The following is a 22,792-nucleotide window of genomic DNA, read 5'->3' as shown; positions in this document are numbered from 1 at the left end:
TTAGATTAATGTAATTTATACTTTTAAATATTTTTTAATGCGGTTATTTTACATTTACAAATGCGGCTATATAAAAGTGCGGTTATTTCAAATAGTCGCATTTGTATATTCTTCTGAATGAGGTGAGGGTTTCAAGGGTTTAGTATTTACAAATGCGGTTTTGGTAATACCCGCATTCGTAAATCATGTTTTTGATTTACAAATGCGGCTTTGGTAAATAACCGCACTTGTAAATAGTGTTTTTTTTACTATCATTGTCACTAAACCATATAAATTAACCTGCATATTGATCAAAATGTACCCAGCCAAACAAATACATAAATATAGAGATAAATTCAGAGAATCAAAATGTACATTACAAGTACACTGGTTCACACAATCTAACCTCTCTTACCAAATGCACCACTAGATGAACCATGATGTCAAAAAAAGATGGAGGAAAAAACATATCCAATTCACACAAGATAACAACAATTTCATTTTGAAGTTCATCTAGTTTTGTTGGATCAATGACTTTACAACAGATGGAAGAGAAGAATGAGCACAAACGGGTTATGGTATGTCTAACATTTTTTGGTAAGATCCCACGGATAGCTACCGGCAACAACTGTTGCATCAAGATGTGACAATCATGAGACTTCAACCCAATTAACTTCAAATCTTGCATTGACACTAGGCTCTTCACATTTAAGGAATGTCCTTGTGGCACTTTCACACCCTTTAGACATTGACAAAAACTAATTTTTTCATCTTTTGACATTGTGTAACAGACTGAGGGCAAATATGTACGCTTACCCATTTCTATGGGTGCCAACTCGCCGCGTATGTTTATCTCAATCAAATCTAAACGAGCATTTAGACCATCCTTCGTCTTCCCGTTCATGTTAAGAAGTGTACCAATTAAGCTATCACACACATTCTTCTCAACATGCATTACATCTATACAATGTCTAACTTCTAACCTTGACCAATACGAAAGATAAAAAAAGATTGATTTCTTCTTCCAAATGTTTGTCACAAATGACTTTTCTTTAACTTACCGAAGGTGTGGTCTATGTTATTTACCTTTTTGTAAACCTCAACACCAGTTAATGGAGTTGGTGGACCACTAGCCTCTTGGTGTCCATTAAAGGCTTTTTTCAACCTCCGGTAAGGATGATGACTTCTAAGAAACCTTCGATGCCGAAGATATACTGTTTTCCTTCCATGTTTCAATTGTTGAGAAGCAGTTTCTTCTTCGCATATTGGACATGCTTTATGACCCTTAACACTATAACCTGATAAAGTTACCATATGTCAGAAAGTCATTGATGGTGCAAAATAACATGGCATGAAGCTTGAAAGTTTCATTAACAAATCCGTCAAATATTTCAACACCCTGGTCCCACATTAACTTCAAATCTTCAATTAGAGGACTTAGATATACATCAATATCATTCCCTGGCTGTTTTGGACCGGATATCATCATAGACAACATCATGTATTTTCGCTTCATGCACAATCCAGGAGGTAAGTTGTAAATAACTAGTAAAACAGGCCATGAACTGTGATTTGTACTCATATTACCAAACGGATTCATTCCGTCTGTAGCTAAACCAAGTCAGATATTTCTTGATTCTTTACCAAACTCTGGAAACTCATCCTCAAATTTCTTCCACTGAATAGAATCAGTTGGATGTCGGTACATGCCATCACATTTCCTCTCATCTACATGCCATCTAAGATTCTTAGCATCGTTTGGGTTTGCAAACAAACGCTTCATCCTTGGAATGATGGGAAGATACCACATAACCTTCATTGGGGGTCCATGCTTTTCTATATCTTCAACTTATAGCGATATAACCCACACCTCGGACAACTTTTCAACAATTCAAAATCTTTTCGGTATAATATACAATCATTAGGACATGCATGTATCTTTTTATACTCCATACCCATTGGACAAAAAATCTTTTTGGCCTCATAATTACGATTAGGTAGAGTATTTCCCTCTGGAAGCATATCCTTCAACAACTGAAGCAATTCCGTGAAGCTTTTATCAGTCCATCCATTTATTGCCTTCAAATTCATCAATCTTAACACCGCCGACAACCGTGTGAAGTTAGTTGATCCAGAATACAATGGAGTCTCTGCATCGCTTGACATACTTCCATATCCATGCGCTTTTGCAAAAGACTTAGCTCCTACATCACGAATCATGTCCTCCAATCGATCATCATCTACATCATCGTCTACTGCTTCATCCATGGTGGACCCCACGTATTCTTTAGTTACGGAAACACGTGGTAAATTTAATAATTCACCATGCCATGTCCAAGTTGTATAAGATTGAAGAAACCCATCACATAGTAGGTGCTCCCTCATTATATTAACATCCAGTATCCTTCCATTCAAACAATTAACGCACAAACACCTGATCTTTGCTTCATCATGACCACTATTAATCGCGTTACGTTGTGCAAATTGCATAAATTCTTCTACTCCTCGTTCGTACTCCTCACTTATACGAACATAATTCATCCAATTTCGATCCATTATATATTATGGAATGGTTAGAATTTTTATATCAGTGTTCTATCTCACGTTGCCGAGGGTCGAACACCCTCAGACTCAATACCAGAATGTATTATTGCTAAATATAACATATATAAAGTAACAACTAACAACTAAATAATATAAATTTTAATATAAAATACATAATCATAAAAAAGAACAAATTCAAAATATAATAAGTACTAATACTAAATAATATAAATTTTGAAAAATATAAATAATAATACATAAAAAACATACAAATTCAAAATATAATAAATACTAAATAATATTAAAAATTTAAAATATACAAATTATAATACATAAAAAGAAAAACAAAAAAATGCAAAAAAAAAATTAAAAAATTTAAAACAGCATACACCAACCTTAACGTGAACCAAAGTTGGTGGTGAATGCAACAGCGCCGGCAACGGCGTCAGCGGAAGCAGTGGCGGAGCAGCGACGGAGAGCCAATGAAATAGTATACCTTTGACCAACAATGCAAGGAAACGAATGTCATTAAAAAACATAGACATTGTGAAGATTGAAAGGAAGAAAGGAAGAAAGCGAATCAATACTTACAAACTTATATGAATACTACAAAAGAGATGAACAACGCAAACGAGAGGCAAACGAAAAGGATGAACAACCCAAACCCAAGGCAAAGAATAGAAAGAATACGAAAGTGGTGAGGAGCGTAAAAAAATTTAGGGTAAAAAGCATTTACAAATGCGGTTGTTTGTATAGCCTAGGGGGCAACTGTACCGGTTTGGGCGAGGGCGACCCTTGATCTCCCTAACCGAGACCCACCTGGCTGCCCGATACCTGATCTACATGACCGAGGCCAAAGAAACTTGGCCGAAACCTGAGAGACTCGGCCGAGAGGACGAGGCCGACGGTCTACCTGACCGAGACCTTAGAAGGCTTGGCCGGGACGACCAAGGCCAGGCCGACGCCTTAGAAGACTTGGCCGATGGCCGGCCCATATTACCGCTGATGCTCAAACCAAGGTCATTGAAGTTAACCCGTCATTAAGGATTAGGTAATGCAATCCTAAGCAGGGTCCACCTCGATAAACGAGTCCAACAAGGTAGGCCCATTAGAATAATATAAATAGCACGCATCCCAAGGAGTAAGGTATGTCATTTATTACTGTTCACCTACCTGAGAGCTGACCACCCGCTTTACTGACTTGAGCGTCGGAGTGCCTTCGCAGGTACACCCACCATCTGGTGTTCACCCGAGACCGAGTGCCGAAGGAGAAAGCAGGAGGACGAGAGGAACCCCAGTTCATCACCCAGCAATCTGCCCGACCGAAGAAAGGAGGAGAAAACTTCAATAGTTCTCTAAGTCTCATCTCCCTAGTAGGAAGAGTTTATAAAAACTCTTTTTATATTTCCAAATCTCTGCTATGAATTTCAATTTCATCATGATAAAAAACCCTCCAATAATATTTCTCTTAATCAAATTTAATACAACACATCAAAACACAAACTAACAATTTCAATAAAAGAACTTTTAAAAGTAATTTTCTATTTATAATTCAATTCATTTTAATTCAAAATAACTTCATTTTTAAAAAAGAATTTGTATTTTAAACAATACGTAAAAGAAAAATAAAAAAAATACCAAACGTCTAAATACCTAAAGAAATATTACAAAATCATAAATCACTTAAGAAAATAATATTTTTCAATTGACAAGGTAAACTCTAGAACACTTATAAATATGATTAAATAATTAAAAATAAATTTATTGTTTAGAAACATAAAGTTTACTTTAAATTAAGTTCTATACAAAAAAAAATGTTCTATATTGAACTATTTTTTTATAGCACGTGTTAGTAAAAAAAAGTACAAGAAATAGTTCAAAAAGTGGAGAGAGAAATTAGAGAAAAAAAAGTTAAAAAAGAGAAAGAAGTAGTGTGAATAAGAAAAAGAGCCAGGTAGAAAAAATGTTAATACTTAGGCAGAAAAATATTCCATCAAAGCAATTAAAAAAATGAAATGTCTTTAATTATTATTCTTTTCAACAGAATTAGATTTTGAAATGTGAAGAAACAATACCCATACTGTGTGGTCTATATACTGTTCCACTTTTTTTAAGGTAGATAAAAATATTAGGGATACTGAATTAAAAATATTATTTTCTTATAATTTTTGATAAAAAAAATATCTTCTAAATTTTTTAATCACTGCCTTTAGAGTAGAAGATAGGTGGCGTGTGAAGATTACACCACGTGGCATGCTTCTCACAATTATTGTATTTGGCTTATTTTCAACCAAGTCACAACCAACACACATGCAGCACATGTACAACCCCTTTTTATTTTTTTTTAATTATTTAAGAGTTATGTAATAATTCACATATATAAGATAAGATAATGTCAGAAACATTATAAACCAACCACGAAATCTTTTTCACTTATTTATATATATTATTTGAAGTAAATCTCCATCAAATAAATAATTAAGTATTTGTATTTAACCTTTAATTGACATAAACCAATAATGATATGATTGAGGTGTTGATAATGTTAGTGATCAATATTCTGATAACATATTTGGTTAGATAAATAATGATTAATTGGAAGATGAGGTTTTATAATAATAATAGGAGAAAAAATTATTTTTTGAAAAATGTCATTTTTGTAAAAAAAATTAGTTATAAATATAAAAAAGTAAATTTTAAGATTATTTTTACTTTATAAAATTAATATAATATTAAATCTAATTCAATCTTATAAAATCAATTATAAAATTTATATATATTTATATACTATAAAATATTATAATTTTTATTGAATGCGAACATTCAATCTATGTAAATAATGTTTTAATCAATCAATAAATGAAATTAATAATAATTGATTGATGTATAATGTATACCACTTAATAATAAGTGTGAATGAAGTCATATCTCTCTAATCACCAATCTTATATTTGTCAAATATTTATTGATTAACTTAGATTGGAATTATAATACGTGGTAATATCTTGATTGCAAAATTTTTTGGTTTTCTTATATTTGCTAAATAAATAGGCATTAATACAAATTATGTATACCCAATTCTACCAGGTTTTAAATTGGTTTGCTTAGAATAGACTTATATGTTTTCATGGGTAAAACGATATATCTTTTCTAATAATTTTCTTATGAATTCTTCTACTATCATATACAAAGTATTCAATGAAAATGCAAAATATATAATGTCTTAAAACATAAAATAAATTTAGTATATTTATCATAAACAAACAATTAGTAAGATATAATCATAAGTATGCTCTTAATATATGTAGGTGTGGGGATACCAAACAGTCAAAAAGATGGTACTCCACATTTCTTAAATTATATTAATAATTAATTCCATTTGTTTATTAACTAATTTCTTAATGTATCACGTTTTTTTAATTCTTCTCTCACCTAATATTGCAAATACAAACGAAACTTCCTTTTTTAGCAGACAAGTAACGTTACATACTCTCTCTATCTCAGCTCCACAGATTCCTATTTCTTTCAAACAAAGTTTCTCTCTCTCTCTCTCTCTCTACCTCACCCGCCGCCTTCACCTCCGTTCATGGCGTCTTTACCGTCGTGTCTCGCCAACGGTGTCTCCAAGGGCTTTGATTTTACTTCTGGTGACATCCTTTGTTCCCACGAGGACGACAATACCAACGACTGTTCTTCTAACGGCATTTACATAGATCCCGCCAAGGTAACATAACATACCCATGACGGTTTTCCTTGTTGACTTTTCGTTTTTCGCCCTTTTAAGGAAAATTCCGAATCTGGGTATGTACAAAATGGCTAGGGTTTTGGGAAAGTTTTCATTTTTGGCACTATGTTGTGATCACGGGAGGGGGAATTTTTTTCGTTGCTAAATCTATTTTTCTTTTGGGTTTTTAGAAGCTTCTTTCACTCGCTGCTGCAATGGAAATTTGGTTGTTTTATTTTAGTATGTTAGTGCAATGAAATGGAAGTCTTATTTTTGTTGAGTAGATGCATGGATATGAGCTGGTTAGTGAACAGCATGATGAAAATAAATATGTGTCGACTGGTTGATCGAGAATAAAATTAAGAATGTGTGTTTCTAATACGGTTTGAGTTAGGAAAGGTGTTCTTACAGTTTTAGACATCGAGGCGAGAATGACGAGGCTAACCGGTTGGCATTGAGAAGAATGAAAGAGGAATTTGTGTTCAAGTGTAGAAAGGGTAGCGGTGTGCGTATTGTGCTATAACGATCTTTCCCATTGGTAGTTTTGTACACTGACTGAGGAATAATGACTGGCTGTATGTTTGATGTGCCCATTGGACTTTTTTTATCATGTTTTATTTTAACTCATTATTGATCTGGTTGGCCTTGGTTGATGGGATAAAGCTTTTTGTTATTGTTTTGATTGGTCAATGGTCAATAGTAGGTGAAACTTAATTATATCAGGCAAATTTATTGGCAAAGATGAAAAAAAGAAAGACAGTGAGTTTAGGGGGTTGACTTATGTCAACATGCTTATTTTAGTGTGATTATGGTAGATGAACTTCTTCAGCGAGGATTGACAGGCATTACTTTTTTCCCTTGAGAAAAAACAAAGTGCCATCGTAGGCTCATTGTGTTTAGAGTTGTTCTTGTGGGTAGTTTGAATTTGTATTAGCTTGCTTTAGTCTAAATAGTTTTGATCACTCTCAAGCTGAACATTTCTTAGATGGGTTTTTGTACTTGAAATCATAATGGACCACGTGTACTTTTTTATGCCTCCCCTGTGGTTCTGGATCTCAAATCTGCAAATTCTACCCTTTTCGTAGGATTTTCATACATCAAGGATGACAAGAACATCCATAGTTCCTGCTGCTGCTGCCTATGGTTCGTCTGAAGATTCTTTGGGCCAGGATGTGATTGCCACTGTTGAGAAGAGTATGAAAACACATACCGATAACCTTATGCAGTTTCTTGAGGGAATCAGTTCAAGGCTGTCAAAGTTGGAATTGTATTGTTACAATCTTGACAAATCGATTGGAGCAATGCGATCTGATTTAAATAGTGATCATGAAGAGGCAGATTCAAAACTCCATTCTCTTGATAAACACCTTCAGGAAGTAAGTTACATTTTTAATTGATAGAATTTGCAATGTCCTTTTTAAGTTAGCTTTGATTCTCCTTTTTTGATCTGCTTGATTTATAGCTTTGTCTTAGAGTGAGAAAATATCTCTCTGGTGGACGAGTAGCTAGAATATGTGTTCTCATCCTGTATGGTAAACTTTAAAATGAAGTCCTAGCCTGCCGAGGATAATTTTTTTTCAGTAGTAAGTAGAAGCTCTTTTCCGCTCAGCTGGAAAATATCTTCTATGTATCTTTACACTGAAGTATTCAACTTGCTTGTTTTGTAAATCTTTCCAATATTAAATTATTAATATACTTTGTTCCTCAAGGTTGTTAATTACAAAACTAATATGTTGTTGTTGCTAGATTAAGAATCATTTATTGCTGACAAAAAAAAAGATTCCTTATTGGTAGAATAACATTTTTTAAGCAGTTATTCCTACCATCATGAAATTTATGCTGTTCAGGTAGGTGGAAGTATACTAAGTTATAAACATTAAGCTCGGATTAGCCGTTTCTTAACATCACTAACATGTTGCATGAAGTTGTTCACTTTTTGGCTGGCTGCATATACTTTGAGAGTAGACATAATTTTTCCATGTATTTATTTTCTTGTGTTGCTGATGTAGGTACGCAGGTCTGTGCAAATTTTGAGAGACAAGCAAGATCTGGCTAAGACTCAGAAAGAGTTAGCCAAGCTTCAACTTATTCGTAAAGAATCGTCTTCCTCAAGCCATTCGCAGTCTAATGAAGAGAGGTCTTCACCTTCTTCCATTGATCCAAGAAGAATTGATAACGCATCTGACACACAGAACCTAGAGTTAGCGCTTGCCATACCCAATCAAATTGCCCTCCGGCAACAGCCTGTGTCATCTTCCTATCAAGTGCCAGCCCCAAATGTGAGCCCAGCCACTCAACAACCTCGTCATTACCTGATGCCACCTACCCCTTCCAATCCACAAGCTCGGAGTCAATATTTGCACTCTGATCCACACTATCGAATTCCGCCACCAGCATCTTCGTCCCAGGTAACCCAATCCCCACCAGTGCAACAACTATATCAGTATCAGCAGCTACAGCACCAACAAGTGCAATGGCCTCAACAGTTACCACAGCAAGTGGATGTGCAACCTCCACAACCACCGTCAATTCAGTCTCAAGTAAGAACCCCTGCGACAAATATTTATACTCCTTATTCTACCAGCCAAGCTACAAATCATCTTCCCACCGAAACACCACCGAAGCCGATGCAATTGCCTTATTCAGGGATTCCACCTCGGGTATCCAGCCATGCTGATGTCCTACCACATGGATACAGTGGAGGTGGTAGAACAGTTCCACAACAGCCTATGCTCCACATGAAGGGTTCTTTTTTAGCACAGCCAGGTGATGCGTATGGAACTAGCGGGATCTACACCGCTCAATCTCCTGCTAGTTCCTTCATGGTGTATGATGGTGAGAATGCAAGATCACATTATCCGTCACAACCTTCTCATACTACTCAAGGTGGATATCCTCCAACTAGTGCTTCCCTTCACAACACTGCACCACATAGCCAGTCACAATTTAATCGTATCAATCCCAACAATGAACTGATTGAGAAATTTGTGAGCATGGGATTTAGAGGTGATCACGTTGTAAGCACGATCCAGAGGATGCAAGAAACTGAGCAGCCTATAGATTTTAATTCTGTACTTGACCGGTTGAACGTGCATAATCTCCAGAGGGGATGGTCAGGGTAAAGTACCTGTACTGCATCCTTTGAACAATGGTGTGCACCAAATTTGGTTTGAACATGTCCAGTGTGAACAATGTTGTCAAGGACTGGGATGCTCTGTTCAAACCCTCAAATCACTGCGTGTTTTATTATGCATGTAATAGTAAACTTTGATGTAATGTGCACGGTATATATAATCTTTTAGAAATCAGGATTATTATACAAGATTAAATGTTGATTCGGTGAATGGAATTATACGAATCCATTTGTTCATATAGAAGTTATATTGTTCGAAATCAACCTGTAAAAAAGTAATACCTGTCTATAGCGACGTTTAATCAAACACAAGGCATGCTGTATATATGTTTGAGGTATGAATTTTGGACCCTAGTCATTGAGCTACCATATTGACCAACTTTGCCAAACAAAACCCAACTCTTCACAGAGCTTCCATAATATTTCTTCTCTTGATTTCCATCTCTGGTTCTGTAGCATCCATGTTCATATATTAAACGAAAACAATCTTTGTAAACATCATAATATACATGCAATAAAATCAATCTATATTTACAATAGATATAATATTCATATGTAATTACCTTATTTTAATATTATTTCCCCTTTATTTCTTCATCACATTCTTGTTTTTTTATCATTGTGTAAAACAAATTGTATAGAAAAGAAAAACAAATGTAACCTAAGTTTGGAAGGAACTGGAAAAGAGAGACAAACATAAAATAGAAAAAACTAATAAGTCAAAGTGTATAATGTGATTCAAAATAAGAAATAAATATATAAAATCTACATTAAAAATATATTAAGTGTGCTAATATATTAACCAAGTTGTATATATTCATTTATTGCGTAAATGTAATAATTTATCGACTCATTAATCGAAAATAAACGCCGTTCAATTTCTTAATGAGACAGATACTTAAAAATGTTTAATTATTTACTTAGTACTTATAATTATAAAAAATATTTTAGTTTCTACTATTCAGAATATTATTTTAATCATTATAAATATTATTTTAGAAAATTAGTCTGTCATAATCTTACAGGAAGTAAAAATGATAAAAAAATATGCAAAATATATTAATAGAAACTAAAATGTAATGGCAGTTTTAAGTAGACGAATTTTCTAATAAGAAATTAAGTAACAAATTTTTGGAATAAGTTTAATAGCTTTTTTATTATGATCATTTTCGATTTCATTTTATTTAAACTTTCTTAGTTTAAATATATTTTTAAAATATTACAAGTTTTTAATCAAATTGATGATAAATATGTTAGAATAATGACAAGTGACAAGTTATCATGAATTTTGAGCAAAAGGATTACTTTAATCAGTCTTTTTATACAGTTATGACACTAACAACATTAGTAGGACAATTCGAAAAAAATAAATAATTGTAATCGGTATAAAAAATTATTAAACCTTTACAATAAGAAATTAAAAAGAAAGAAAGAGTGATACTATTTTCACGCCTTTTATATGTATAGAACCAGGACATCTTTAATTTTATATTTTTTTAATTATATTTTTAATAATTTTATTAAGTGTAATATTTTATTACGGAAAAGAAGATTTTATTTAAAATAATCATGGTAGTAAAAATACATTTTCCTTTTCCTTTTGGTTTTTGGAAAAAAATAGTAACTAAGAAACTAACCCGTATTTTGTCGTTTTGGCGCTAACCGTGACAGTAGCAGCTAAGTGTTGTAGATCCTCATTCTTCTTCACCATCACATGCCTAACACTCGTCACCACCGCCATCACGTCGTCCACCCCTACAACATCCTCCCCCTCCACAACCCTACCATCGACCACCCTTCCCTCCGCTTCCCGGAGGTCCGGGCCGCCGCCGCCGCCCTTAGCTCTGTCGGCGACCTGCGCCTCCCCCCGCAATGGCACCCTGATATGGACCTCCTGGACTGGCTTGGCCTCTTGTTTGGCTTCCAAAACGACAACGTCCGCAACCAGCGCGAGCACCTCCTACTCCACCTCGCCAATGCCCAGATGCGCCTCTCCCCTCCCCAAGAAACCCTCGACGCTGCCCTCCTCCGCTCCTTCCGTTCCAAACTCCTCCGCAACTACACCTCCTGGTGCTCCTACCTCGCCGCAAAACCCGCCGTCAACCTCTCTTACCGCCCCGCCAATAGCTCCCCCTCTGACCAGCGCCGCGAACTCCTTTACGTCTCCCTCTACCTCCTCATCTGGGGCGAGGCGGCCAACCTCCGCTTCCTCCCCGAATGCCTCTCCTACATCTTTCACCACATGGCCAAGGACCTCAACAAATTCCTGCAACACCATGATTACGATAACAGCCTCCATCAATCCTCACTTCATCAGCCAAGCTTCCTCGACCGCGTGGTGCAACCGATTTACCGAATCCTACTCTCCGAGGTTGAGAGTAGTAGGAATGGAACCGTGCCTCACTGCGAGTGGAGAAACTACGATGACATGAACGAGTTTTTCTGGGACAAACGTTGCTTTAAGAAGCTCAAGTGGCCTATTGATATTGGGAGTGGTTTCTTCGACAAGCGCGTTGGGAAGATTGGGTTTGTTGAACGACGGTCGTTTTGGAACTTGTTTAGGAGTTTCCATAGGCTTTGGGTTATGTTGTTTCTGTTCCTTCAGGCTGCTCTTATTGTTGCATGGGAGGATAAAACCTATCCTTGGCATGCCCTGAAGGATCGTGACTTGCAGGTTCGGGTTTTAACCATCTTCTTCACGTGGAGTGCTCTCAGATTTTTTCAGTCTTTGCTTGATATAGTGATGCAATGGAGGTTGGGTCCGAAACATCGATACTTTCCTTTGTTTCATTTCATGCATTCATATATGTATCTATCCCACGTACCTTACATGAATTATAACGTATCTGTGGTCATAGCAGGTTGGTTTCCGTGGAGACAATTGGACTTGGACTGAAGATGATCCTAAAAGCCGTGGTTGCGGCAGCATGGTTCGTTGTGTTTTTTATTTTTTATCGGAAAATATGGGAACAGAGACGCAGTGATGGAAATTGGTCTGTTGAAGCAAACAAGCAGCTGGTGAATTTTCTAGAGATTGTTTTTATTTTCATGATTCCGGAGCTTTTGGCTTTGGTATTTCTTATTCTTCCTTGGGTCAGGAATTTTATTGAGAATAAGGATTGGTGCCTGTTTTACGTGTTGTCGTGGTGGTTTCAAGGCAGGACATTCGTTGGTCGTGGATTGAGTGAAGGTCTTATGGACAACATTAGGTACACCTTGTTCTGGGCTGTGGTTCTGGCCTCAAAGTTTTGTTTCAGCTACTTTTTGCAGATTAGGCCAATGGTTCCTCCATCGAAGATGATATTGGACCTTAAGGATGTCAATTACCAGTGGCATGAGCTTTTTCAAAACGGTAATTGGTTTCCTCTCGGGTTACTGTGGCTTCCCGTTATTTTGATTTATCTGATGGATATTCAAATATGGTATTCAATATATTCATCTTTGGTTGGGGTGAGTGTGGGGTTGTTTGCACACTTGGGTGAGATTCGGAGCATGCAACAGCTGAAGTTGAGGTTTCAGTTTTTCGCTAGTGCAGTTTTGTTTAATCTAATGCCAGAGGAGCAGTTGTTGAATGCTAGGAGAACATTGAGTGGCAAAATTAAGGATGCGATTCACAGGATGAAGCTAAGATACGGGTTTGGTCAACCTTATATGAAGCTTGAGTCTAACCAGAGTGAGGCTAATAAGTTTGCATTGATATGGAATGAGGTAATTATGTGTTTTAGGGAGGAGGATATCATATCTGACGAAGAGGTTGAGCTTCTGGAGCTGCCAAAAAACTCTTGGAACGTAAGGGTTATTCGTTGGCCATGTTTTCTTCTTTGCAATGAGTTGCTACTGGCGCTCAGCCAGGCTAAAGAGTTAGTTGATGTTTCTGATAAGAGGCTTTGGAGGAAGATGTGCAAGCATGAGTTTAGGCGATGTGCTGTCATTGAAACCTATGATTGCATCAAGCACTTGCTTCTTCAGATTATCAAACCTAACAGTGAAGAGCATTCTATTGTTATGGTTCTGTTTCAAGAAATTGACCATTCTCTCGAGATCGGGAAATTTACTCAAGTTTTCAAAACCACTGCACTTCCCCAACTCCATAACAAGTTGATAAAATTTGTGGAGTTATTGAACAAGAAACAAATAGATTCTAGCAAAATAGTTAACACCCTTCAGGCCCTTTATGAGATAGTTGTCAGAGATTTTTTCAAGGAGAAAAGGAATATTGAACGACTTAGGGAGGACGGTTTGGCTCCACAAAATCCAGATTCTTCTGAAGTTCTACTTTTCGAGAATGCCATTCAGTTGCCTGAGACTATCAATGAGAATTTCTACAGACAGATTCGACGCTTGCTTACTATTCTTACATCTAGAGATTCAATGCAAAACGTCCCAGTTAATCTTGAAGCAAGACGGAGGATTACTTTCTTTACTAATTCGCTTTTTATGAAGATGCCCCATGCCCCCCAAGTTGAGAAAATGATGGCTTTCAGTGTTTTAACGCCTTACTATAGTGAAGAAGTAGTTTACAGTAAAGAACAGCTAAGAGTTGGGAACGAAGATGGGATATCAACTCTGTACTATTTGCAGACTATATATGATGATGAGTGGAAGAATTTTATGGAGAGGATGAGGAGGGAGGGGATGAAGAATGAAAGTGATATATGGACTCATAAACTTGGAGATTTGAGGTCTTGGGCATCCTATAGAGGTCAGACACTATCAAGGACTGTTAGAGGAATGATGTATTACTATAAGAGCCTCAAGCTTTTGGCATTTCTAGATTCTGCATCTGAAGTAGAGATTCGAGAAGGGACACGTGAACTTGTTTCACTGAATCAAGACAACTCAGATGGATTTAGCTCCAATAAGTCACCACCTTCCCCTATGAGTTTAAGTACAGAAAACAGTTCAGCAAGGTTGTTATTCAAAGGCCATGACTATGGGACTGCATCAATGAAATTCACATATGTGATTTCTTGCCAGATATATGGAGCTCAGAAGGAAAGAAAGGACCCACGTGCAGAAGAAATTTTGTATCTGATGAAAAACAATGAAGCCCTTCGAGTTGCTTATGTTGACGAGGTTCCCTTTGGGAGTGGAGAGAAGGAGTATTATTCCGTTCTTGCTAAGTATGACCAACAATTGGAAAGGGAGGTAGAAATTTACCGTGTGAAGCTGCCAGGTCCCATAAAACTCGGAGAAGGAAAGCCAGAGAATCAAAACCACGCCATAATCTTCACTCGCGGGGATGCAGTTCAGACCATTGATATGAACCAGGATAACTACTTCGAGGAGGCACTTAAAATGCGAAATCTCTTGGAAGAATACAGGTACTACTATGGTATCAGGAAACCCACTATTTTGGGAATGAGAGAACACATTTTTACTGCTTTTGTTTCCTCTCTTGCATGGTTCATGTCAGCTCAAGAAATGAGTTTTGTCACCTTGGGACAAAGGGTTTTGGCAAACCCTCTGAAAGTTCGAATGCATTATGGCCACCCTGATGTGTTTGACAGGTTTTGGTTCATAACTAGAGGTGGTATAAGCAAAGCCTCAAGAGTGATCAACATAAGCGAGGACATTTTTGCAGGCTTTAACTGTACACTTCGTGGGGGTAATGTCACACATCATGAATACATTCAGGTAGGAAAGGGAAGGGATGTTGGTTTGAACCAAGTATCAATGTTTGAAGCAAAGGTTGCAAGTGGAAATGGGGAACAAGTCCTAAGCAGAGATGTCTATAGGTTGGGTCATAAACTAGATTTCTTTAGGATGTTGTCATTCTTCTACACTACAGTTGGGTTCTTTTTCAACACAATGATGGTGGTTCTTACCGTATATGCATTTTTGTGGGGAAGGTTAATGCTTGCTCTCAGTGGTATTGAAGCTGCTATGGTAAACCACAAAAATAAAGCACTTGGTATAATTGTGAGTCAACAGTTCATAGTACAGATTGGAATTTTCACTGCCCTTCCAATGATTGTGGAGAATTCTCTTGAACAAGGGTTCCTTCAAGCTGTATGGGATTTCTTGACCATGCAGCTCCAACTTTCATCAGTTTTCTACACATTCTCTATGGGCACACGCAGCCATTTCTTTGGAAGAACCATCCTTCATGGTGGGGCAAAATACCGAGCCACGGGTCGTGGTTTTGTTGTAGAGCACAAGAGTTTTGCCGAAAACTATAGACTCTATGCTCGCAGCCATTTTGTGAAAGCAATTGAACTGGGGCTAATACTAATAGTTTATGCAACACAAAGCACTGTAGCAACTGACACATTTGTTTACATAGTCATGACCTGCTCTAGTTGGTTCTTAGTTGCATCATGGATTTTGACACCATTTATGTTCAATCCTTCTGGCTTTGACTGGCTGAAAACTGTGCATGATTTTCACGACTTTATGAACTGGATTTGGAACCGCCAAAGGGTGTTTGCTAAAGCTGAACAGAGCTGGGAAAGGTGGTGGTACGAAGAACATGATCATCTAAAGCTAACTGGAATTTGGGGAAAGCTTTTGGAGATAATTTTAGACCTTCGGTTCTTCATATTCCAATATGGTATTGTCTACCGGCTTGGCATAGCTGCCGGAAGTACCAGCATTGCTGTTTACTTTCTATCTTGGATTTATGTATTTGTTGTGTTTGGGATTTATGTGGTGGTAGCTTATGCCCGGAATGAATATGAAGCAACACAGCACATGTATTTTCGGTTGGTCCAGACCCTGGTAATAGTTATTGCCATACTTGTGATAGTTGCATTGCTGGAATTCACTAAATTCAAATTCATGGACATTTTTACTAGCTTGGTGGCATTCATTCCCACAGGATGGGGCATGATATTGATTGCTCAAGTATTCAGGCCATTTTTGCAGTGCACCATTGTTTGGAATGTTGTTGTTTCCTTGGCTCGTTTATATGATATATTATTTGGGATCATTGTTCTCACCCCTGTGGCTCTGCTATCATGGTTACCTGGGTTTCAGCCCATGCAAACTAGGATTCTCTTCAACGAGGCATTTGGCAGGGGCCTTTGCATATTCCAGATTGTTACTGGAAAAAAGTCCTCAGCTAAATCTCATTAGAGCCACTTTTTTTGTTCATGTATTTTTTTAAATTCATCTCTTCTCCATTCTCATTCTAAAGAGTAAAAAAGGTGCAATTTGAAATAATATCTATAATTTATTCTTGTCTCTTTCTTTGCATTACATTATAGCACTTTGAGGTGTTGTTCTGTGATTTTATTTGGCTATTATCCATAAGAACAATTTACTTCATTTAAAACTAAATACAACTTGAATTTTAAGCTTTTCAAATACACGGTTAAGTATTTTATAAATAATTATTTAATTAGTGTTAAAACCATTATTATTATATTTTAAAAAACATGAATATAAAGTAATATTTAATTTAAATTAAATATAAAGATAGTAATATAATTATGACTGTACTATTATAATTATTTTTGTTGTCTGGTTTTAGTAAGTATAAATATAGTAAAATATAATCAAACTATAAAAGCACTTTTAAGAGACACATTCATGCATGTTTATTAGTTGTTAATTAAATCTAAATACATAATAATATATTTAAATAAAATAAGTTATTTTATTCTATTAGGATTGGTTCTAGATTTTTAATCAAAAATCTAAATTGAATATGTTCAATTTAGGAAAAAAGTAGATAAAAAAAACGTAAAAAAATAATTTTTATAGATTTCAATTTTTTGAATTTTTTATTTTAAATTTTATCGATTCAATTTTGAATACTCCTAATACCAATACATGACTGTTGTTTTTTTTCTGAATTATAAATATCCATTATATTATGAGAAAATAATTTAATTAAAATTTACTTTCTATTTTACTCTTTCTTCTTTCATATCTTTTGTGTGAATTAGTTTCGTAAATTTAATTTAGTCAATATAGCGAGTAATTATTTTATGTCTCTAAAATTGGTTTATTTTTTAATGATTTTTTTGTAGTGATCTAGGAAGAATAAAGTGTATTGGAATTGTTTTAATGTAATAAACCAACATTTTGCACGAGTTTTAATAAAAATTTATAAAATAGTTTTTAAATTGGTATCTAACCATTAGCTATCAAGATTTTGGCTACCTACTACTTTATATCCTAAATTAGTCTTTTTTAGTCTTTTAAAGATTAATTTAAAATATAAAATATTAGTAGCTAATTTAGATATTAATTTAGAAATCATTTAATAATTTTTTATTAATAATAGAAACCACTTTAGATACAAATAATTATTCAGTCTTTAAAATAGTATCTAATTTAGTTAATATAGTGACTAATTATGTTTTCTCTCTAAATTTGATTTCTATTTAATGATTTTCTTATAATAAATTTTGTAGAGAATAAATTTGATATAAATATAATCATATTAATGTAATATCATACACAATATTAATGTTTTGAAATGTAAATAAAAACTATTTATTTAAACTTTTTGTTATGAATACGTAATAGTTAAAAAAAATAGAAAATTTTCAATTATTACCTATGATTAAGACGTGTGCAACCAACAACTTACACAACACAATATCTCTTTTCTATATATGTTCCTCTTACTTTAGAAAATACAATTATTTAGACAATTTAACAAAACACTAGTTGCACTAATACCAATTATATATACAACTTAGTATATGTGTTTTAGATTTGTTTCTCTTATTTTAGAAAAGATAGTTATTTGACATACAAAACACTAATTGCATTAAAATGATTCAACTTAATTAGGTGCTAAATACCATTTATATATATATATATATATTATTTTTTATTTTTTTTCTATGCATTTAAATATACGAAAGCACATTCTTCCAAAGACTTTGACAAGGAGTAAGGCTTTGACAAAGAGCTCAAAGCTTTTACTTAAAGATCTTTCATTTCAAGGTTCTTGTTTCACATATAATTATTTTATGCAAATGCGATTTTATTAGATTTTGAATCTTTTAGAAGAAAAAAAATGGCTTATTTATATCTTTAGATTTTTCAAGTTTATTGATGATGACATTATATACAAATAGTTATAACACAATTTTTTACTTCATAATTATTGTTAATGTTGAATGATTAGTTGGATGTCATGTTATCACTAAATGATGATACAATGACCATTCAAAACATGTTTACGAAATGTCATGATTATTTTTATTTTCGTCGCATTCACTAATTTTACACTACTTCCATATATGATAGGAGCTACTTGAAATGTCAAAGAGAAATGATAATAAAGGAAAGATAATCGTCATTGGTATCTCAACCATATTCTTGGTGGCTATAATTGGGGTTGTCATATTTGGTATCAACCTTATTAATAATGGTTCAAATGGTGATAAAGAGAATTTTAATAACTAAAAGAACCATGTTGCCTCCACTATAAAAGTCGTCCAAAACCTTTGTCATCCCACAAATTATAAGAAAGAGTGAGGAAAGCCTCATAGCAAGGGCTGCAAACACCACAAATCTAAAAGAACTTATAAAAATTGCCTTCAATATCACCATTACAAAAATTGGTGATAAACTCAAAGAAGTTAATCTCTTGCATGATGTTGAGAAAGATCCTAGAGCCAAGATGGCACTTGACACATGCAAACAACTCATGGATTTTTCAATTGGGAGTTAACAAGGTCACTTGATGGAATAAACGAGTTTGAACTTATAAATCTTGAGAAAATTCTCATGAATGTAAAAGTTTGGCTCAATGGAGCAATTACTTACCAAGACACTTGCTTGGATGGGTTTGAGAACACCACTAGTGAAGCTGGTAAAAAGTTGAAGGATTTATTAATGATAGGCATGCATAAGAGTAGTAATGCTCTTGCCATTGTAATTGAATTGACTGATTCTATTACAAATTGGAATGCCACAAAGTTACTCGGACGTCGCCTCCTTCAAGGTTCTAAGTCACCTTCATGGGTTGATCAGTCTTGGTGGTGGAGAGATATACTGAAGGTGTGTAGAGAAGGAGGAGGAGAAGGATGGTTTTAAGAACAAGTTGGATGGAAAATAGGGAGCGGGGGCAAAGTTAGGTTTTGGGAGGACGTGTGGGTAGGCAATCTGAATTTGAAAACATTGTTTCCTAGATTGTTTTCTCTATCGTTGAACCAAGGTCAGAAGGTGGAAGAGGTTGGAGTGTGGGTTGATTTAGAGTGGAGATGGACCCTAACCTGGAGGAGAAACAAATTTGAGTGGGAATCGATATTGGAATCTGAGCTTGATAACCACATTTCCAGGGTCAATTTTAGGAAGGATGAGGATGACACCCAGGTATGGAGAAGTGATGAATCTAGTTGTTTCTCTGTAAAGTCAGCATATGAGTGCCTAGCTAAGCATGAAAGGAGCCCTCAAAAATAGGCGTTTATTAACCTCTGGAAGGCGAAGACTTTCCCTAATGTGTTGTTCACGGCTTGGAGAGCGTTGCTGGGCAGACTTCCAACAAGGTTGTGCTTGAGTAGGAGGGGGATAGTGATGAATTCCACAGCGTGTGCTCTATGTTTGGCTGAGGAGGAGTCTTGTCAACATCTCTTCATGGAATGTAAACACGCACAAGGAGTGTGGAATAGGTGCTTTAGATGGATCGGTATTTTGTTTGTCCAACATAATGATATCGCGACCCATTTTGCAGGTTTCTCTCTGACTACCTGCAGCCAAAAACAAAATATGGTCTGGAGAGGGATGTGGACAACTATAGTACGGAGTCTGTGGGACCATAGAAATAATGTGGTGTTCAATGGAGGTGTAGTGGACGAAGAAGAGGTGTTCCATGAGGCTCAACTTAAATCGTGGTTGTGGTTAAAACACAAAGGAAATAATTTTTCTTACTCTTTTTCTGATTAGTTGTTGAACCCTTGGACTTGCATAAGTAGTTATAAGTAACTTTATGCAGGTTATTTTTTGGAAGATGATGCAAGAGGGAGTCCCGGAGGGTTTTCATTGTAATGGAGCAGGGACGAAGGCTGGATTAATGACAGGTTTATTAACTTTTGTGGTTTTAGATAGGCATAGCAGGGAAGAGAGGTCAGGGAGCTCCACAACTTTCCCACGCTAAGGGTACTCTGTAGTTTGACCGTGTTTTGGGTTGCTATGGAGTCTTGTGGTTTAGTCCTGGGATGGCATGGTTCCTAAGGTGAGAGGCATTGTGCTTGGTTGAGAGCAAGCACGGGACATATAGAAGCAGGTTTCGATGGGGCACCCTATGCTGGTGTGGGGTGACATTGGCGCGATAGGAATAACAGTATGGCTGAAGATGTTGTGCAGGTGCTGGCTGGAGATGGGGTGGTGATGCTGAAGTCATGTGCAAAGGTCTTCAAGTTGCCATGATGCCTCAATGACGCTCAATCATTGTTGTAGCTGTCTTGAGTAGTAGTGGAACATGTGTGCAGATTGGAGGCATAAATATGAAGGCGCCACGGTGTTAAGGTGAAACGAATTCTTATTTGTATGCTGGAGGACTTTTTTGCTGTCCCTTAAAGTGTTGAAGAGAAGAATGCAGCGCAAGGCTGCCGTTTTCTGGTCCTTCTTCGTCTGGTTGGTGGCACTGTAACGCATGATGCACTTTTGGTGTGTTTTTTGCTATGGTTAAGCTAGTGGGCTGTTGGGTTTTGGTGCCCAATAGTTGCTACGGTGGGCTACTTGTTCTTTGGGTGTGATTAGGTAGGCTAAGCAACTTTATGCTTGCTCCTTCTTCGTCCTTTGGAGAAGTATTTTTATGGTAGTTGTATACGGGTTGGGGTACCCTTGAAGTATCCCATTAAATTTAATTCATTTTATTGCTGATCAAAAAAAAAAATCATGGACAACTCAATGGAAATGCAAGTCTATTTAATCACAAGCCTAATGTGACGGTAGCAAAAGATGGTAAGGGAGATTTCAAAAGCATCAATGAAGCACTAAAGCGAGTTCATGAGAAAAAAAAAAGTCATTTGTGATCTACATCAAGGAGGGCATCTACTAAGAATATGTTGAAGTTACAAAGGAGATGACTCATGTGGTTTTCATTGGTGATGGTGGTAAAAAAACACGAATAACAAGCAACAAAAACTATATTGATGGAATCAACACTTATAGAACTGCGACTGTTGGTATGTCAACTTTCATGTTTACTCGTTTATGAAAATAAGATTAAAAAATTTATTTTTGACAGAATTCTCCATAAAGTTTTTTGAGTTCATATAAAGGTCATAGGCTACTTTTTCATAAACTTAAATTTACTTTTTCAATAGCCTTTTTCCTTCTTAACACTTTAAGGCCATATACTATTTACTATCAAACTTTTTTTTATTGGTTCGAAATAAACTAATTAATAAATGACATATCGTAAAATTCAGTGAAAAAATATTTTATAAGTAAAAATATAAAATAATTTGTAAAATTTAAGGAACTTTTGATGTTTGAATAAACTAATTGATTACATATCCATGTAGCTATTCAAGGAAATTACTTTGTGGCCATCAACATAGGATTTGAGAATTTTGTTGGACCTGAAAAGCATCAAGCAGTGGCATTGAGAGTCCAAGCAGACAAGTCTATCTTCTATAATTGCTCAATGGATGGATATCAAGACACACTTTATGTACACATAATGCGTCAATTCTACAAGATTGCTCCATTTCAGGTACCATCGACTTTGTGTTCGGAAATGCACTTGCTGTTTTCCAAAATTGCACTTTTGTGATCCGAAAGCCATTGAAAAATCAACAATGCATTGTGACAGCACAAGGTAGAAAAGAGAAATAACAACCATCTGGAATAGTAATCCAGGGGGGGTCCATTGTGTCTGACCCTGAGTTTTATTTAGTAAGATTTGATAATAAAGCTTACATAGCTCGTCCATGGAAGAATGACTCCAGGATCATTATCATGGACACTTACATTGATGACTTGATTCATACTAATGGGTATTTTCCATGGTATGGATTAGAAGGCCCTTCTGGTATGGATACTTGCTTTTATGCAGAGTATCACAATAGTGGCATCGGTTCAAACAAATCCAAGTGTGTGAATTGGTCTGGGATTTGGAATCTCAATTCAAAAGATGCACATTGGTTCTCTCCTTCCAAGTTCTTTCATGGAACTGATTGGATTCAGGTTACTAGGATTCCTTGCTTCCTTAGCATCCCCACACACCATAAACACAAGAAGACGATACTTAACTGGTGATAAAAGAGAATAAATTCAAAAGAAAATCCTTAATTAATATATCATGTTTGGGATGGGGGAAATTTTGGTTGCACCCATGTACAAGGTTGGATTCCTTTCTCCACTTTTTTCTTGTCCTTATTATGTAAGCATGTCTTCTGCCAAATTCACACATGACTAGTTTTATAAATATTGTTTTTTTCTTGCTATATTTAATCATTCATTGAGTTTAATCTTCATTCATTTTTTCTTTTATTAAT

General features: G+C 35.6%; 2 protein-coding genes, 1 non-coding gene and 1 pseudogene across 3 annotated transcripts; all 4 read left to right on the top strand.

Moving 5' to 3' along the window:
• The first annotated feature begins 5,945 nt into the window (after positions 1–5,945).
• Positions 5,946–9,644, top strand: LOC137835457 (uncharacterized). The gene is made up of 3 exons (XM_068643979.2): positions 5,946–6,247; positions 7,333–7,623; positions 8,257–9,644. Exons 1-3 carry the CDS (start codon positions 6,110–6,112, stop codon positions 9,367–9,369), a joined length of 1,542 nt encoding a protein of 513 aa, XP_068500080.1. The 5' UTR covers positions 5,946–6,109; the 3' UTR covers positions 9,370–9,644.
• A 1,450-nt stretch (positions 9,645–11,094) lies between these two features.
• Positions 11,095–16,457, top strand: LOC137834332 (callose synthase 12). The gene is made up of 2 exons (XM_068642390.1): positions 11,095–12,134; positions 12,242–16,457. The coding sequence occupies exons 1-2, from the start codon at positions 11,095–11,097 to the stop codon at positions 16,455–16,457; spliced, it is 5,256 nt and encodes a 1,751-aa protein (XP_068498491.1).
• LOC137836291 (small nucleolar RNA J33) lies at positions 14,101–14,181 on the top strand. The gene has a single exon (XR_011085242.1). It is a non-coding gene; the product is annotated as a small nucleolar RNA J33 (small nucleolar RNA).
• A 2,145-nt stretch (positions 16,458–18,602) lies between the features above and the next one.
• On the top strand, positions 18,603–22,553 carry LOC137834491 (putative pectinesterase/pectinesterase inhibitor 21; annotated as a pseudogene).
• Positions 22,554–22,792: the final 239 nt, after the last annotated feature.

This window comes from Phaseolus vulgaris, chromosome 5, assembly GCF_051622355.1.
Source record: "Phaseolus vulgaris cultivar YP4 chromosome 5, ASM5162235v1, whole genome shotgun sequence".
NCBI lineage: Eukaryota > Viridiplantae > Streptophyta > Magnoliopsida > Fabales > Fabaceae > Phaseolus > Phaseolus vulgaris.
This window is presented reverse-complemented; position numbering and strand designations above follow the sequence as displayed.

Bases quoted from the DNA above. Each gene is read 5' to 3' on its own strand.
- LOC137835457 (XM_068643979.2), top strand. From the start codon at position 6,110: ATGGCGTCTTTACCGTCGTGTCTCGCCAACGGTGTCTCCAAGGGCTTT. The intron at 6,248-7,332 runs GTAACATAACAT...CCCTTTTCGTAG, and splicing joins TTTACATAGATCCCGCCAAG to GATTTTCATACATCAAGGAT. The intron at 7,624-8,256 runs GTAAGTTACATT...TTGCTGATGTAG, and splicing joins TTGATAAACACCTTCAGGAA to GTACGCAGGTCTGTGCAAAT.
- LOC137834332 (XM_068642390.1), top strand. From the start codon at position 11,095: ATGCCTAACACTCGTCACCACCGCCATCACGTCGTCCACCCCTACAAC. The intron at 12,135-12,241 runs GTTGGGTCCGAA...TGGTCATAGCAG, and splicing joins GATATAGTGATGCAATGGAG to GTTGGTTTCCGTGGAGACAA.